General features: G+C 48.7%; 1 protein-coding gene across 1 annotated transcript in view; it reads left to right on the top strand.

Annotated features, from left to right (window-relative positions):
* Window positions 1–11,836: 11,836 nt before the first annotated feature.
* The window catches only part of LOC142475228 (histidine--tRNA ligase, cytoplasmic-like), a 38,392-nt gene continuing 30,827 nt past the window's right edge, over window positions 11,837–19,401 (top strand). Inside the window, exons 1-4 of the mRNA XM_075581188.1 lie at window positions 11,837–11,991; window positions 15,954–16,043; window positions 16,812–16,931; window positions 18,369–18,464. Coding sequence (XP_075437303.1) covers window positions 11,839–11,991; window positions 15,954–16,043; window positions 16,812–16,931; window positions 18,369–18,464 — 459 coding nt within the window. The 5' untranslated portion in view covers window positions 11,837–11,838. The remainder of the gene's footprint in view (window positions 11,992–15,953; window positions 16,044–16,811; window positions 16,932–18,368; window positions 18,465–19,401) is intronic.

Below are 19,401 nucleotides of genomic sequence, written 5' to 3'. Positions count from 1 at the left end.
CCCCTCACCTCTCTCTCTTCTCCCCCCTCATCTCTCTCTCTTCGCCTGATGGGGTTCCCCAAGAGCTGCTCCCCTCTGCACAGGATCAGCATGCTAAGGGTTAATATTTGCTATATTGTGTGGAACGTCAACCCCACCCGCTGGAATGTTAATGAGCCAAGAGGACAAAGGACTTTGAATTCACCACTGCATTCAATCTGTACCCCTTCAGGGTACATCTGCGTCGCCCCAAAGGCGGACAGCCTTTGGCGCAGCAGAAGGCCAGCTAAAGAGTGTGAGCCGTTTGCTGATGGTTAAGCTTCTCTATTTCAATCTGAAACTCACCAGCCCTTTTATCCCCTGTACCCAATTTACCAACTCTATCTGTCCATCAAATGTCTGTGAATTGACTGTATAACCTCTGTTCTTTTAAAGCTGCAGTTCAGTCAATATCCTGCATGTGTGTTTTTTTTAATAAATCAGTTCTGTAGTAAGAAAAAATACTTTTAGCATTTTCTGTTTTAAAAAAACAACTTTGAAAGACCAATTTTCTTGTATTCTATTTTAACAAGCATGCTTGTTCCTATAGCAGTGATTTACATTCCCCATATTTAAAGATGTAGCCAAACTTTGCCGATCAATAGACGGAGAACGAATTGACTGGTAGCTATGCAGTTCTTTAGGTAATTAGAGATTGCCCACATGAAACTATTGAAGTAAAAAAAAAAAAAAAAAAAAAGACTGAACTGCAGCTTTAATGTAACCATGTATTATTATAACTCTGTGCCCAGGACATACTTGAAAACGGGGGGGGGGGGGGGGGGGGGGGAGGGGGGTAACTCTCAATGTATTACTTCCTGGCAAAACATTTTTATAAATAAAAAAAAACCTTACTATTACCACTGAAGCTGATGCTGGAATCCCACTCGTAAATGGAATGTAAGTGATTCGGAATCTATGTTGTCTGTTAGGATCCATTTTGACTTGTCAGATGTGTTAGAAAGCCATTCTGTAAGAAAATTGCGAAATCTGCTCATTTGTAGAAATCATAAGAACAAGCGAATTGTTTGTAATACATTTTGGGTACAAAATAGAGCCTATCAACAGGGCCGCCGATAGGGGGGGGGGGAGAGCCGGGACAGGAGTCCCGGAACCGGTGGCTGCGGGGGGGCCCGGCTGGCCGGCACTGCAAGTTGGGCCGAGCTTGTGATGCTGGCACGTGCCAGGCCTCTCGGACGTCGCTGAGCGCTGGAAGCAAGCTGGGCTCAGCTTCCGGTGCGCACCGGCATGCGAGGGAGGCTCGGCGCGTGCCAGCAGCTCGGCGTGGGACAGAGTGAGGGAGGCAACCCCTCCTTTATATTATTTACTAGCTGAAAGTACTCAGCATTGCTCGGGAATTCTAAGAAACCAAATAATACTGAGATTTATAAATGGACAATTACATTTTTTCGTTTACTGGAAAAAAGGTTGTACATTTTTATTTTAACGCTGTTGGGTAAACTATATATGTTTTTAATTAATCCATCAGGCGCAAAAACATACAAATTAGTTATGTCACTACTGATGTAATTTGTGATGTCACGTATATGATGACATCATCAAAGCATGGGGATAGGGTTGCCAGGTGGCCACACGCACACGCACACGCACACGCACACGCACACGCACACACACACTTTCTGCTTCCTCCTCTCCTTGGCCCCACCCCCAGGCTCCTAACACCTCTCCCTGATTGGCTGCATTACCCAGCAGCAGCCAATCATGATGGAGGAAGCTGCCCAGCCCCCTAGCAACAAACCCTGCTAGGGGAAACCCCACGCCTCTTCTCCCCTCCCCTCCCCCCCCCCAAGCCAGTCAGGTCACTATGTCCAGAGAGGTATTACCTCTCATTTTTCACTGGACAGTGTCCAAATACAGGACAGTCAGGGTTCAATACTGGACACCTTTCAACCCTACATGGTGAGCATGGAGTTTTTCAGCTGACAGCTCTGCTTTTGGCCACGTTGTATATGTAGCCCCTTTTGTGAACCCCTGCACTAAGGAACTACTGGTGTTGTGTTTACCTGCGGCTTCAGGAGCTCTGAGCCTCCGCTGTTGGGGAGCCTGGAGTCATACCCTCACTTATCATGGTGCAGCGCCTCCACTTACCCAGAATCCCCATAGTAGAGGATCTACCCTGAGCAAGAAAACATAACAATCGTATTGTGCAACAGGCAACCTTTTACTATTGATACTAACTAATGGAATCATGCAGAGTACACATAACATGCATAAGACCCTTACACTCTACAATCACAACATAATACACTGTGGCTCGGCCACACCTTGATAGGGATAATGTTCTGTACACAGGTGGCTCTGCCACTCTCCCAAGGAGTATGTCCTGCAACTAGTATCTGTATGGAATAGTTTGCTGGCACACTAGTGCCCCCAATCAGTTAGTGGGAGGCGGGATCAGCGCCTGGTGACCGGTGTAGGTGCACTTGTTGACTAACAATACCTCCCGGTCACTGCGGTGACCACACCACTTCACAAAGGGTCCGTAGTGTTGCTCCAGCCTTGCGCCGACACTTCGCTATGCTGTGTGGTCTGTTCTCCAGACCAAGATGGCGTCCGCGACTCCGGCAGCTGAACCCGCACTAATGGAATACGTCCCTAACTGCTACGGCCGTCCCTACAAAAGCGGCACCCTACGATGACAGGGGTAATACTCCTGGGGGCTGGGGAATGTATCTGACCTAAGCGGAAAGGTCACTGACCCTCCGCTCGCGCACACGAGGTTCCGCCACCTTCCTCCTTCACCTCTCACTCGTGTGTCCCACCGCCCACACGCTTCCTGTCTCTTCTCTATCCCGAGTCTCGCACCCTATTGGTCCTCAGCCTCAGCTGACTCTCCCACAGTTCAGAGTTCAGAGTGCAACCCCCAAAGTCCCTCCAGATTGGTTGCCTTTCGCGCGCTTCCCTCGCGCATGCGCAGCCTGACTATTCACACAGTGACCTTACTGGCAAAAGAACAGTATGGCGCTTCCTTTATTAGTGACAGCGCGGAACCCTCATACATATATACACATCCTTACATTCTCCCCTCTCCAGAATCCAACGTCCCCGCTGGACTACCTAAACAACATATATATATGAACTTATTTACACAGCCCTCTCTTCCCTAGATTAGGTTACACATTTCGTTGAACAGTACCACCATAGATTGCATTCTATGCCGAGCCCACTGCTGAGCCTCATAATGGGGTGCCCCAAATTGATTGTATGCCATTCGCATGGGAGGCTGACTGGTTCTTTGACTTCGCCGAGGTGGATTCTCTTCGGCTTCCTCTGCAGAGTGTCCAGTCTCAACTGGTGTTTCCATCTCTACCCTTGAGGGGTTTTCAGCATTAGTAAAGTCTCTCTGGGGTGTGAAACATGGGCTTTGTGGATCTAATGACTGACTCACTGGAGTCAGATTGTCGATGTTCGGGCCAAGAGGCTCTTTACCCGTGGCTGCTTCGGGAGATGCCCCCGCGGCCGGAAGGCCCCTTTGAGAGGTTCCTTCCATCGGATCCTCAGAGGTGGCAAGTTTTACAGTCTCTAGGCCATCCTCTGGGTTTTCAACTTCTCCATCTATTGGTGTAGCGGGTAATTCCAACTCGTCGTTCCCTACTTGAGGTATGGGAAGCAGGTGATTCCTATGCCACACTTTTACGCGGCCTTCGGAGTCCTTGATCCGATACACGGGAAGGCCAGGCATCTGTGACTCCACCTCGTACACACCTTCCCGCCAACGGTCGGCCAATTTATGTTTCCCAGGAACACCTAAGTTGCGTAAGAGGACCGCGTCCCCGGGGTGAATTTCCTTGTGACGTACTTTGTGATCGTAGCGTCTTTTATTTCCCGCATTCAATTGCGCTGCCGTTCGTTCAGCCAATTTATAGGCCTGCTGCAGACTGTCCCTTAGCCGCTGTACGTATCGGAAATGCGTTCTGTTGGATACCCCATCGTTAGATATCCGCAGTCGCACATCCACCGGTAATCGTGCTTCTCTTCCGAACATCAAAAAGTACGTGGTATACCCGGTGGACTCATGCCGGGTACAATTATAAGCATGTACCAATGTCTCCACGTGCTTACTCCACTCCATCTTTTTTTCAACCAAAATAATTTTTATTGAGTGCATGGTACAATAATCACATACTCTTCCAACCCATTATCTTATACAAAGGTATCCATAACAACTCTTTTTGTAAATAAATTCACAAAAGACAGACTGGGGTTACAAACAGACCAACAGGACCTACAGACAGACTACACCGGGGAGGAGGTAGGGAAGGGGGGGGGGGGAGAGGTTGCCACAGAACGATGTCGACTCCGCTGGGCGCATCTTAGAGGCTGTGGTTTTCGTTGAGGTCTGGGTTCTTGAGTTTGGTAGGCTTTTGGTCTCAGAGGACTCGCAGTAACAGCAGCTATGCTTATCTTTTTCTTTACTTAGTTTAGTGAACCTCTAATCTTGTCAAGGATCTAAGGCCTTCTGTCCACTACACTTCATCCAAGGAGAACGCGCCTACATCTATTAAAGCAGTATGTTGGAGGCATTAACCCCTGGGATATCGTTTAGGTCTAGCCATGGTGACCATACTTTGAGAAAATTTGTGCCGGTGTCGTTAACTAGACTCGTTAACTGTTCCATCCGGCAGACGTGCCAAATTCGATTTCTAATTTTTGGGATATTTGGTAGATCCGGTTGCTTCCACAATGCTGCGAGTTCGCACCTCAGGGCAGTTGCAAAATGTGCAATTAATTTGTGCACCGACCTGTTTAGCCCCGGGGTGCCTCTGGCCAGCAGAAACAACCAGGGGTCCAAAGGGATCGTGCAGTCGAGAATTCTCTGAAGCCAATTCCTGAGTTCCTCCCAGATTGGGAGTACTTTGGTGCAGCCCCACAGCATGTGTAGCAAGTCTGCCCGCTCCCCACATTGTTTAGGGCACAATGGAGGGCAACCTTTAACAAACTTTGACAATCGTGTTGGGGTCAGATACCACCTCATCAGGACTTTATACGCGTTCTCCTTTAATGTCGTGCAAATTGAGCTCTTGGCTGCTGCCAGGCTGATCTGATCCCAGACTTTGTCCTCTAATATGTCTCCTCCACTCCATCTTTTGTGGGCTTGTCAGAGTTCCTAACATATCTAACAAAGTGCGGTTGAACCGTTCGGGCAAAGCATCCCCTTCGGGGTGGTACGGGGTGGTACGTGACTTGGCAATGTTCAGTAGTGTAAGCAATTCCTTTATCAGTGTACTCTCAAAGTCCCTGCCCTGATCAGAGTGGAGACGATTTGGTAATCCATAATGAATGAAATACTTTTCCCACAGGACTCGGGCCACCGTTACGGCCTTCTGATCTTTCGTAGGGAACGCTTGGGCGTACCTGGTGTAGTGGTCAGTGATCACGAGAACATTGCTAATGCCCCGGCTGTCGGGCTCAATACAGAGAAAATCCATACACACCAGATCCATGGGGCCCGAACTTTTCAAGTGTGCCATGGGAGCCGCCCTGGTGGGCAGTGTTTTCCTTTGTAAGCAGCGATTACACCTTCGACAATGCTGCTCCACAGACTCTCTCATCCTAGGCCAGTAGAACCTATCCTGTAGTAGCCCAAATGTCTTATCAATGCCCAGATGGCCATGGTCATCGTGAAGGGCCCAAAGGACCATAGTCCTCAAGCGTTCCGGTAGAAACAGCTGACGCCGATCGGGATGGTTGTGATATGGGATCACCCGATATAACAAATAATTGTCCATTTCGAACTTCCCAAACTCATTCAACAGGAGTTTCACCAAGTTTTTGGGGGCTTGCTTAAGTATAGAAGGATTATCTTGTTGTACCGCTTGACGGGCCAGCTCCACTATGGGGTCTTGAGTTTGGTAATGCACTAGATCCCTCCACGAGATGATATTATCTTCCGTGATATTCATCCCTTCTCGACCTTGATAGGCCCGGGGAATGGCTCGCGAGTGGCATCCCAAAGAGTCAGCAACCCGTAATTCCGAGAATGCCACCTGATTATTGACTACCGCAGCCACGGAACAGAGAGCACGGATCCCGGGACCCGGTATTTCTTCCCATACTTCCTCATCAGGGGTGGATTGAAGGCCAGGTCGATGAGACAGGGCGTCGGCACCTATGTTGGTGGGCCCTGGTTTGTATTTAAGGTTGAAACTGTAGTTGGCCAGGGCAGCTAACCAACGGTGTCCCGTGGCGTCCAATTTGGCGGACGTATTTATATATGTCATGGGGTTATTGTCCGTGCGTACTTCGAACTGTACCCCATACAGGTAGTCGTGCAGCTTGTCCACCACTGCCCATTTTAGGGCCAAGAATTCCAGTTTATGGACCGGATAGTTCTGCTCACTAGGTGTCAAGCTTCGGCTCGCATAGGCCACTGGGCGTAGCCCCGTCTCATACTTCTGGTGCAATACAGCTCCCAGCCCACTAAGGCTAGCATCTACATGTAGGACATATTCCCGTTCTGGATCCGCATAGGCCAAGACCGGGGCCTGAGTGAGGCTAGTCTTTAAGTTCAGGAATGCCTGTTCACATTCTGGGGTCCATTTCTCCCCAAAGGGTGTTTGCGCCGTGACCCCCTTTCTCTCGGTTTCTCCTGGATATACCTTTAGAAGATCGTTCAACAGTTTGGCTTTGCTGGAGTAGCCTTCCACGAACTGCCGGTAATAGCCACAAAATCCCAAGAACGACCGCAACTCTTGGATATTATGAGGCCTAGGCCAGTTCACCACAGCCTCTATCTTCCCCGGATCGGTGGACACCCCTTCGGCCGATACGATGTGGCCCACATACGTCACTGAGGACCGACAGAATTTACATTTGTCCAGAGACAGTTTGAGGCCCTCCTCCTGAAGTCTATCCAGTACCTTCATTAGTCTCTCGGAGTGTTCTTCTAGAGTTCGCCCGAACACTATAATGTCATCCAGGTACACTAAGCATTCTTGCGGATTCAGGTCTCCGAGAGTTTTTTCCATTAATCGCTGGAACGTGGCCGGTGCCCCACAGATCCCTTGCGGCATGCGGGTGAACTGATAAAACCCTAGTGGGCAGATGAAGGCCATTTTTTCTTGGTCTTCCTGGCCCATGGGTACCTGGTAGTATCCTGACCTGAGATCGAGTACACTGAACCATGTACTTCCCGTCAGAGCGTTCAGTAGATCCTCTATTCGGGGCAGCGTGTACTGATCGGGAATGGTGCGGGTATTTAGGGTTCTGTAGTCCACGCATAGACGTACGGTCCCGTTCTTTTTGCGGACTACCACGATGGGTGATGCGTAAGGACTTCGGGATCCCTGCACGATCCCAGCCCTCTCCATTTCGGCGAGTAACCTCCTCACTTCGTCTACGTCCCGTGGTGCGAGCCGCCGGGAACGTTCCCGGAAGGGAGTGGCATCGCTCATTCGGATGGTGTGACGGGCACTGCGGCTGCACCCCACATCCATATCACTGGTGGAGAACACATGTCGGCGCTTTTGTAACTCGATCCGCAGCCTTTCCCTCCATTCCTCTGGGAGCGGAGAATCTCCAAAGTCGAATTCTAGCCGGGATCCGGAGGTAGGACCATAGTGACGGGGACGCCCCGTTACGCCCTTCTCTTCGGGGGTCACGGGGTATATTCTGCCCAGCGGCTGGCGCCGATCAATGCTCATGGGATATGGAGAGATGTTCCGCACGTATACCCAGGTGCGCTCCGGGATTTTCCCAGGCCACTTTTTGACGGAGGCCAACACCTCGTAGCCCAGCCGGTGCTCATCCTGGGCCACACTTTCTAGGGAGAAGAGCTGATCCTCCGGGCGTCGGTCCGGGTAATGACATGCGGCGACCATCATTCTTCCTTCCCCCGGGGGAATTTGAGTCAGTCCCCACTCTTGGCTATAGAGCATCCCATGCTCCTCTTCCGTCGCAATTTTTCCGCAGACCTCTTGGAGGACGGGACAGGCCGCCAGGGCTAGCAGCGGAGCCTCGCCCGCTTCTTGCAGATACATTCGGAACACCGAGCGCACAATGTCAGTGTTAGTCCCCAAAATGATTGGGGCGCTGGGGTGATCCTGAGGTTCGGGGCACACTAAGGCCTCCACTTCCATGGGGTGATGTTTACCCGTGTTCAGTTGGGGAATATCTAACTGCACCTTTACTACTCCGTCTATGGGGTAATCCTCATGACTCAATCCCCTTAGTCGCAAGGCATCCGCAGAGAGCAACGGTAATCGATGTAGGTGTTGGTCGTAGAAGGGCCGGTATACGATGGTCACCTGGGATCCCGTGTCCAACAATGCGGCGGCGTAGATGCCCTCGATAACTACCCGAATAATGGCGGCGGGGCCGATTCGGTTGCTTGGGGAGGGCGGCGACGCCTCTCCATCCTCCAGGGTTTTGCACGGCATCGACTGCGCTGGCCGGGACGCCGTTTTCCGCAAGGTGGGGCAACGGGCGCGCAGATGTCCCATCTTCCCACACGCGTAGCACTGCGTTTGGCTGAGGTAATTCTCGCTTCTCCCGGTTGGTGAACTTCGCCCGGTCGTGGGACGAGGTCTGGGCGTCACTGGTGCGCTGGCATCCTCGGGGTCGGGATCCCCCGGTTCGGGCACGTCGGCCTTGGGTTCCACTTTCTTGACTTCCTTACTCCCGGGCTGGAGCTTTTTCCCAGGGGCTAGGTCACGTCCTATGTAGAAGCACATGCACACCGCTGGTAGGTGCTGGAGGGGGGTACTTATCTGCCGGTGCTCTCCTTGATAAAGGCAATCTATTTGCCGAAACGTTGGACCTTTGGTGGCACAATAAACTGCACCTTTAGAAAGACCGTGTGCCTGCTTCCATTCCTTTGCTAGGTCACGTCCTAACAACACCGTCTCGTGCGCTTGGACCCGATCCATTAGGTCGTGAAACGATAAGGCTTGCCCGGGCGTTAGGCAGCTACTGACCCGCACCGACACGGGGTGCAGGGGTAGGAGCCCCCTCAACAGCTGAGTGGTGCGCAGTCCATTGGCTTCCATCCTTGGCAACACGCCCTTCCTCACCAGATTCCATAAATGCAGGTGCAGTCGCCTGAGGAAGTCGGATACCATTTCCCCTTCCTTCTTGGCTAACGCATGGAATTTGGCCATCAACGCATAAGTATCCACCGGAGCCCCATACGCCTTCGTCAGGCAGTAGATGAGATCCGTTGCATCAGCCTCCGGATTGTCATCTCGGTAGTAGTGCACCATGTGGGACGCGGGGGGCCGTAAGCACTCAACGATGCGCTGTCTTCGGACCGCGTCCGTGCAGGTCCATTCAGGCAGTACCTGTTCGGTATGATCCAACCAGTCCTCTATCCCTACTTCCCCTTGGGGCGTGGGTTTCTCACCGGAGAAGGCCTTTAACTTCCTATAATGGAGCGACTGGGTGGTGTTGTGGAGAGCGGCTGCTATCGCGGGAATAGAGGTGTCTCCCGGTAAGCTATCCCCGACTGCGGGGTAGGTGTCCAGTCTTGATAGGCTAAGTCGGTTGAGGCCAGACCGCAGGCCGGGCGGGGTGGACGAGGAGCCTAGGCTCAGGGCTGCCGGCCAGCGAGGCTGCAGGCCACGGTCAGGGGAGTGGTCTGGGCCCCCAGCCGCGGCACCTACTGCGGGTGTATACTCTCTCTGTGGGGTGGAAGTGGCCAATGGTGCAGGGGTGTCCACTTGGACTATGGGGCAGCGTATCCCCGGGGCCTCGGGCAGCAGCAGTATACGGGGAAAGGCCTCGGGGCATATGTCTTGTTCAGTGGCATACAAGACCCGGCGCCAGGCCTGGTCGCGGTCGTAGAAGTGGTCTTGTACTTGGGCATTGTCCAGGAGCGGGAGCTTTCGGACCTGCTCGGTCACAGTACCTAACGAGATCGTGGCGGGGACGTGGCCCAGCGCGAAAGCACGATTCAAGGGAATCCCGCGCCGCTGGGCCCACTTGCGCACCTCGAGCGCCGAGGGCACCGACATGATGTGGGTTGGTTGCACAATAGAGAAAAAAAATGTGGGGGCACCCCAGGTCTAAGATCTCAGCAGCGCCTCCAAATGTAGCCCCTTTTGTGAACCCCTGCACTAAGGAACTACTGGTGTTGTGTTTACCTGCGGCTTCAGGAGCTCTGAGCCTCCGCTGTTGGGGAGCCTGGAGTCATACCCTCACTTATCATGGTGCAGCGCCTCCACTTACCCAGAATCCCCATAGTAGAGGATCTACCCTGAGCAAGAAAACATAACAATCGTATTGTGCAACAGGCAACCTTTTACTATTGATACTAACTAATGGAATCATGCAGAGTACACATAACATGCATAAGACCCTTACACTCTACAATCACAACATAATACACTGTGGCTCGGCCACACCTTGATAGGGATAATGTTCTGTACACAGGTGGCTCTGCCACTCTCCCAAGGAGTATGTCCTGCAACTAGTATCTGTATGGAATAGTTTGCTGGCACACTAGTGCCCCCAATCAGTTAGTGGGAGGCGGGATCAGCGCCTGGTGACCGGTGTAGGTGCACTTGTTGACTAACAATACCTCCCGGTCACTGCGGTGACCACACCACTTCACAAAGGGTCCGTAGTGTTGCTCCAGCCTTGCGCCGACACTCCGCTATGCTGTGTGGTCTGTTCTCCAGACCAAGATGGCGTCCGCGACTCCGGCAGCTGAACCCGCACTAATGGAATACGTCCCTAACTGCTACGGCCGTCCCTACAAAAGCGGCACCCTACGATGACAGGGGTAATACTTCTGGGGGCTGGGGAATGTATCTGACCTAAGCGGAAAGGTCACTGACCCTCCGCTTGCGCACACGAGGTTCCGCCACCTTCCTCCTTCACCTCTCACTCGTGTGTCCCACCGCCCACACGCTTCCTGTCTCTTCTCTATCCAGAGTCTCGCACCCTATTGGTCCTCAGCCTCAGCTGACTCTCCCACAGTTCAGAGTTCAGAGTGCAACCCCCAAAGTCCCTCCAGATTGGTTGCCTTTCGCGCGCTTCCCTCGCGCATGCGCAGCCTGACTATTCACACAGTGACCTTACTGGCAAAAGAACAGTATGGCGCTTCCTTTATTAGTGACAGCGCGGAACCCTCATACATATATACACATCCTTACATATATATTGAATTACCCACTTATTCTATGCATTATGGTAGAGCTAGTACCAGTTCTTCAATTAATGTTGCAGTTGGTAATTTTTATGGCTGAACAATAAAGGATTTAAAAGAAACTACAAATGTATTATTCATTTCCATTTTTCTTTATCTTTTTGTTTCTTTATTTTTCTATTATATATGTTAATAGTGGAGCATCGTCTCACATTGACATTAAAATGCTTTAGAAGCTGGTATGTACATACTGTATATTTTATAAGATAACATCTACGCATTTTTATGACATTGATGTCAACTTCTAATGACCCAAAATATGTGAGATTTTACTGGTTGTAAACAAATTTTTAAAAATTACTTTTTTTCATGTAAGAGTACAGACTTTAGACTGAGTGGGACTTGATTACAGGGCACAGATGCTAAAGATACATGAGACCTGACTGCATGGAGTGATGTGACTACGGTATGTAAGTGACATGTGTGACTATTGTATGTTAGTGACATGTGTGACTCCTGTATGTAAGTGACATGTGTGGCTCCTGTATGTTAGTGACATGTGTGACTCCTGTATGTAAGTGACATGTTTGACTCCTGTATGCAAGTGACATGTGTGACTCCTGTATGTTAGTGACATGTGTGACTCCTGTATGTAAGTGACATGTGTGACTCCTGTATGTAAGTGACATGTGCGACTCCTGTATGTAAGTGACATGTGCGACTCCAGCCCTGTGCTTCCCGCGCATGCGCACGAACACCCGGCGTTTCCCTGCACCATGGCGGACAGAGCGGAGCTCGAGCAGGAGGCAGCGCTGCAGGGAGAGAAGATCCGGCGGTTGAAACAGGACAAAGCCACCAAGGAGCAGGTAAGCACCGCGGACAACTACCCGCAGGCCGCATCGAGCCTCGGGTGGAGTTAGAGCAGCAGCCGGCGGAGGGGAGGGGTCGGAGCCCCGCCTGGCTGCGGGTGAGACCGGGGATTACTGGGCCGGGCAGGTAACTGGCTCATGTTAAGTGTATGAGGAAGGGACTGGCAATAAGGGATCAGGATAGTGACAGGACGTGTGTAACAGGAGGAGGATGAGTGATCATAACTGATAGTATCAGACATTCCTGTTACTCTATATATTTATATATCCCATAGCTCTCTAGACACCCTCTTTATATCACTTTCACTCTTTTCCCCCCACACACTTCAGTGGGATCACCCACTAAAAGCCATCACCCACTTCCTAACATTAGTTGGGCCCCAGAGACATAACATAAGCATCACATCTTTAATGCCACAGATTAATGTCCAGCTGGCATTATAATACATTATATAATATAAATTATATTATAGGAAGGTGAGTTCACCTTCCTATAAATTCCGATAACATTCCTGCAAATATTATCAATCCCATAGACTTCAAGAGGATCACCCCTTGGGGAAAAAATCATAAGGCTTAGCCGTGGTACCGCAGACTGTGCGGGCTGAGCGATCAGACTGTGCGGGCTGAGCGATCAGACTGTGCGGGCTGAGCGATCAGACTGTGCGGGCTGAGCGATCAGACTGCCTTAGTGTTTGCGTCCATACGGCGGGCGCGTGCGTAAGCGGGAGGGAGCGTGTGTTGCGCAAGAAATAAGTTCAAACTGATTTTTTTGGCACGACAGGCTGGTCACGTGAGCGGTTCAAACCCGCTCCGTGATGTCACTGGGACGGCGCGCGTACCATGGCCAAAAAACGCACCCGCTTCAAGCAGGTGACGTACCGCGCACAGTCGAAGGCACTATGGACCTGGCCTTATGCCTGCAACCATGAGTTAGACATCAGTAGGATAATAGGTATATGAAATGTTTGTGCAGTTTCCTTCTCATGTTTTTAAAACACCTTTGGAGGGATTTAGGTCCATATACAGTAAGCAGTGCTATTCCGTAACACACCCTCCGGGTGACAGCAGACACCTTACAACCTATGGAAGGGGTTTGCCATTTACTAAATATTCATCCTTAACACCATTGCTGCTAGATGACTGCAGCGAAGCGATTGCAATCCCTAATTCCAGAAACGATTTCTTTCTGTTGGATTTGTGGTGTTATTCAGTACCAGTGTTATGATTGAACTGACCCCCTGGTTCATCCTCATGTTACTGGCCACTGTCACTGCAATCCAGTCTCGGGGTTTCATCATCTCACTGGGCTCATGGGAGGTGCATTTATTCTGCTGAACAATGTCATGTTTTATGGAGAGAAGTGAAACCAACATTACTTTGATGTATTCACTTGGGAGGAGGTGAATCTTCGTGATTCATGCAATATAAAAGGTTTATATAATCAGACGTAAGCTATCCACAGGGGTGTTGTGTTGCCTTGCAGATGCCTCTGGCAGCAAAAGGGTTAAGTAAAGCGGCGAAGGAGTTAAAATGATGAAAGCCTTTTTATATTTTTGCTTATTACTAAAACCTTTTTACTTTCATGAAATATATTTTAATGTTTGTGTATGTAGTAAGCAGAAATTAACAGTAGGAGAAGTTTGGTTTCTTCAATACAGTAGTTACTCCTTTAATGTCTGTGTCCTGAGAGGGACCTGCTACATCCTCCACAGGCCATGGACAAGGTGAGGAAAAATCTCACTAACCCTAGACCCCAAAGCAAAATGGTTAATTTCTGAAGAAACTAAAGCAACCACATTTTTATTTTACCCTTTTCAGTACCCCAAACGTAGCCGTCTCTCTTATGGCACCCCTGCTGTTTAGACCAAACGCATCCTCTCCTCGCTTACTCGCCCTCCTTTTTACACGCACCTGCACGCATCTTACACACTCCACATTCACCCCCACACGTACTCGCCCTTTTCTCAACACAGGCATTTACCCCCCCTCCTTTGTCACACAGCCCACTCACCCTCTTTCTTAATCATAAACACCACGTTCAACACCCCCTTCTCTTAACCACTCAATTTCTCCACCCTACACAAAGCACTAACCTCGAACTAACCTCTCACAAAGCCATCACACTTTCCTTCAATTACACCTAAAATATGTCTGGTTCGTCATGCGCCGTCTGGAGGTGAACATGGTCCTCTGAGTGAGGAGAGGCGGATTGAAGCCTCCGTCTCCAGGCAGTATGGGACATGCGCGCTGAGTAGCCAGCATCGTTTTTCCCCTGCACCCTTGGCAGAGGGTCTCGGCACACCAGGCTTCTTAGGCACCCTGGTTGAGTAACACTGCTCGATGGGCTAGAAATGCTTGTTTTCCAGAGGGAGGTCGCGTTCACATGATCAGAACAGGAGTGTCCTCAACTTCCCTTCACATCCTGAGGGCCTGCCCATGACCATGTTATCTATACACCAAGCGATCATCTGGTTGAGTACCAGAAGACTAACGGTACTCGGGTGCTACCTGCCTTCTGACACTCTACGGCAGGGGTGCGCAAACTTTTTGCTGTGCCCCCCTTTGCCTGCTCTCCCCCAGTGCTTGTGCCCCCTTCCCCCCCCCTTACCTTCTCTAGCGGTTCAAATGATGCCGTGGGCTCAAGTGATGTCACGTGACCCCGCGGGATCATTTGACACTGCATTGCCATGGGAACGCGTCGTCTGTGTCAAGGTAAGAGAGTTACAGAGGCCTCGCGCTGCCTCCCTACATTTAATTTAAATGCTTTGGGGATGAGCGCAGGGCCTCTGTGAGTGCCGACCACCTACCCCAAATAATCTTGTGCGCACCCCTACTCTAAGGCAGCGGTGCGCAAGCTGGGGGGCACAAGATTAACTGCGGGGGCGCGGGGTTTACAGAGGCCCCGCGCGCTTCCCGAAGGCACTTAAATTAAGTGCCGGGGAAGCAGCGAAGGCCTCTATACCTTACTTACCGTGGTTCAGCCGGCACCTGGAGACGTGTCGCCATGGCAACGCGGGGTCATGTGACGTCACGTTGCTATGGCAATGTAACGTCATGACGCCCAGACGCCGGGAACCACGGTAAGGAGGCAGGAGGGGGGCGCGCGGAGAGCAGGACAGCCGGCAGGGGGGCGCAGAGGGAAAAGATTGCGCTCCCCTGCTCTAAGGGATTAGCACGATTCCATTCATTTACTGCAGTTTATTGCATGGTTATATTGTTCACCCTTTCAAAGCCAACAATCTTGCTCCCGTTCATGTGTTCTGCCCTTCGTTGGTCTTCCTCATCCCCTATATGTTTTCGGTCTGGGATGGGTGTACTCCCTAAATGCCTATTTGCGCTTCTGTACTTTGTTTTCTTGATGAGTAAGTAGCGTACAGAACACCTACAAGCTCATATTGAACCCCCAAAATACCCACAACATATATATAAGCATATAAGTTTCACAGAATAGTGCTACTGAGCATGGCAATATATATATTTAAAACCAGAGACATAACATAAAACACAGACAAAGGCTCAGTGCACATCCAGAAAAACTTATATACGGTACAGTGCCTAAATATACATGTATAAATAACTAATAAATAAAATGGTCTTTTAGTTTAACATTTTGGTCTGCCGTGTAGTTGGCTCAAGGGCTTACAACAATTTGGCCAAAATGTTAAACTAAAAGACCATTTTATTTATTAGTTATTTATACATGTGTATTTAGGCACTGTACCGTATATAAGTTTTTCTGGATGTGCACTGAGCTTTGTCTATATTTTATGTTATGTCTCTGGTTTTAAATGAGTAAGTAGCGTGTTAGAAAAATTTGAAATAAGGTCCCTCTTGCCACAAATGGTTAGGATGTCTCTTGTGTTAATTCTTATAAAATACCTTTTTTTAGTTGGAAGTAATATTCATGTTTTGTCCAAGATTTGGATTAATCCTGCTTGTTTTTCTGGCATTATTAGATTGCTGAAGAAGTTGCAAAGTTGCTGGAACTGAAGGCTCGGTTGGGGACAGATGACGGAAAACAGAAGTTTGTGCTTAAGACCCCGAAGGTAGAGTCACATCTAATCAACATCTAATCAACAGGCACTCCATTCATTTTAAGCAGTTATTAATCAGGCTCCTAATCAATAACAATGTTTTGATTATCCCTGTGCTGGAGAATATTTCCATCCTGTTCATTTGAATGAAACTTAGCTCTACTCCAGCACCACGTAGATGACTTCACAGCCTATTGAATAAGTGCTGTAGTGCGTGGTTATAGCTTTAGTAATACTTAAAGCTTCTGTCTCACTTAAATTATTACAAATAAATAAAATACAACTACTATATAAAGCAGGAGAAATCCCAGTACTGTAAGTAAAAATATCAACATTAAGGGGTCAATTCTATATAATCCGAGGTTGCTTTGGTGCATACAGTATAGAATTTACCCCTAAATGTGCATTCTAACATGAAATTCCGGGGTCTTTGCCGTAACCCCTTTGCTTTCTGTGACCAGATGCGTCGTTGCCAGTGAACAAATCACTGAGAGTTATGTTAATGATATGCATGTCCGCACATCATTTTGTTGCATCAATGTTTGTAAATATTAAGTTTCACAATGTGAAATATGTCCTCTTTTATATAGTCCCTCTTCATAGTCTATTTGGTATTAGCATAGTATAATATTATACTGTGATACTTAGATAGTATGGGACTCCTTTTCCTAACGGTTACTTTGTCTGAAGTGCTAATTCTCATTATGTCTCCTATTATTATGTCGCGTGTATTACGGCTGCAAAGTGCTATACAAATATGAATGCCTTTCTCCTTCTCAGGGCACCAGGGACTATAACCCTAAACAGATGGCGATCCGAGAGATGGTTTTTAACACCATTATCAATTGTTTCAAACGTCATGGAGCAGAGAACATTGACACTCCTGTATTTGAGCTGAAGGTCAGAATTGTGTATAGTACTCATTGTATGTATGGACAGTAACCAGAAATCTACTGAAGTGGGGTGTTCTACTAGAGTTGTTCTTACTCTAAGAAAACTATTTAGCTGTACAGTTGTTCTATATACAGATTATAACAGCATACGACATGTTGGTTAAGAAGGTGGAGGTTTTAGAAGCGCAAGTTTGTAGGTTCGGTACCAGCCCTGGCCACTTGCCTGCCCAATGAGTGACACTGCCTGCCCAATGAGTGACACTGCCTGCCCAATGAGTGACACTGCCTGCCCAATGAGTGACACTGCCTGCCCAATGAGTGACACTGCCTGCCCAATGAGTGACACTGCCTGCCCAATGAGCGACACTGCCTGCCCAATGTGCGACACTGCCTGCCCAATGTGTGACACTGCCTGCCCAATGTGTGACACTGCCTGCCCAATGTGTGACACTGCCTGCCCAATGTGTGACACTGCCTTTGTACAGTTTTGGGTAAATCACTTAACTACTCAATCGCTTAGGATATACACTGTAGTAAAACTATTATACAAAATAGAGACAATAGGCGCACTTGCATATCCGTGTAGTCCTGCCACAGGTGCTTGTGAAAACTAAAGGTAATCACGTTTGTAGCAAAGATGAGAGGAACCAGTACTCGCGTCGACATGTTCAATGGGTGTTAGGTTGAGATTATAGTGCTCGCGACGGAGCGGGCGGCGAGAACAGACCTCTTTCCTGCGAGGCTGCCCATAGTGCGCGCGGCGATTTTTGAAAAGACAAATCATTTTGTCTTTTCACGCGTCACATAAGCGGTTCAGCCAATAAGGGCGAGCCAGCTTTGCGATGCGTCCGCCATGCCTCCCCAATAGCTGGAAGGTCAGTTCACCCATCACTCGGGCAAGAGGTGCGCGTGATGCCATGTGTTCCGTCGCACACGTGCCACAATAATCTCGGCCTTATTCAGGTGAATTCACTTGAATAAACACATTGAAAACGTCCATGTGAGTGCTGACTCTGTAGTCTGTATATTCTATAACAGAATTATAACCTCTTACCCATTCTAGCAGCCATGCCAATAAGCACAATATAAATGTACAGGTAACTGCATGAATACCTAGTGAAGCACTTGGGAATTGAAAGTCTTTATATATCAAAATATACTTTATCCTTGTAACAACATGTTTGACTACAACATAGTTGACATTCCAAGTACAGTAGTTGATTAAATGTATTGCCTGTAATATACCCCAAAGACTGCCACAATGAATGCATCCGAGATATAATTGTAAATCCCTTTAGATGGCAGTAAGAGTAAGAGATATATCTGCGTAAAAAATCCCAAGAGCACAAACCACTGTAGACAAATTGATATTCTAAGAAGTTTCATTCCTATTTTTTTTTTGTCAATTTAACATCACTTTTTCATTATTATTATTATTATACAGGAAACATTAACTGGCAAATATGGAGAAGACTCAAAGCTCATCTATGACCTTAAAGACCAGGGGGGAGAATTGCTGTCTCTACGCTATGATCTCACTGTATCCTTTCCATGGGCTTGGTGGATTTAATAAGATCCTCTTGCTTCCACAGTCTTCTAATGTCAAGCAGACATAGGGATGTTGTTCAAATTTGACACAGCGGTGACGAAAGCAACTGCACTGCTGCAGTCTTATCAGCAACTGAGCAGAAGTATAATCGAAGTGATAAGGCCACCACAATTTACGTTCTGACATTTACATGTTTTAGTTTAGTGACAGACCGATGTACGTTTTAAAATTTGCAAAGCAGCTCTTAATTTCTGCCAATATAAGAGGGGCAAAGTGGGTTTATTAACCCTGTGAGTGCCGGCGGGGCTGTGGTGCCCGAGTGTCACGGCCCCTTTGGCACAGGGTGGTCATGTGACCACGGATGCCATTTTGGAGGAAACGGAAGGGGGACCCTCCTCCGTTTCCTCACTGGTTAGATGGTCCTGCGGTTCCTGGGAACGCAAGACGCGATAACTCAGAACATACAAGCCCTTTGAAAACCGGAGTGCCAGTTCCCATGATGGAGTAACTACTGCCTGGGGAACTCGGAGGGTTGTAGCTGTAGTAAAATCCATACTAACCCTCAATGAGTCTTTTTTTTTTCTTCCAAGTTCTGAAAAGGCTCATTTAAAATAAAGTTTGTTTGTGAATTACTGACCAACAACTAATTGCAGAACTAATCTATCCTGAGTACGTAGCCAGTTCTATTAGTGAACATAGCAATGGAGTGGAGGAGACTTGACTTAAAAAGAGGGCAAGAAATAAGTTGGCAGAAAGAGTAAGATCCAACAGGTGGAAGGTTATTTGCAGTTTCCTGACTGTTTATATGTCACAGTTCAAGAGAAAATGGGGAATAGAAAAACTAGGGGACAAAAACGGTCTGTGTAGCCAACACAAATTGCATATGTAAAACAGTTAACAGATATCCCCAAGCACAAGTCATTCACTA

This window comes from Ascaphus truei, unplaced genomic scaffold, assembly GCF_040206685.1.
Source record: "Ascaphus truei isolate aAscTru1 unplaced genomic scaffold, aAscTru1.hap1 HAP1_SCAFFOLD_1117, whole genome shotgun sequence".
NCBI lineage: Eukaryota > Metazoa > Chordata > Amphibia > Anura > Ascaphidae > Ascaphus > Ascaphus truei.
The sequence above is the reverse complement of the archived record's forward strand: the minus strand, read 5'-3'. Positions and strand labels throughout refer to the sequence as shown.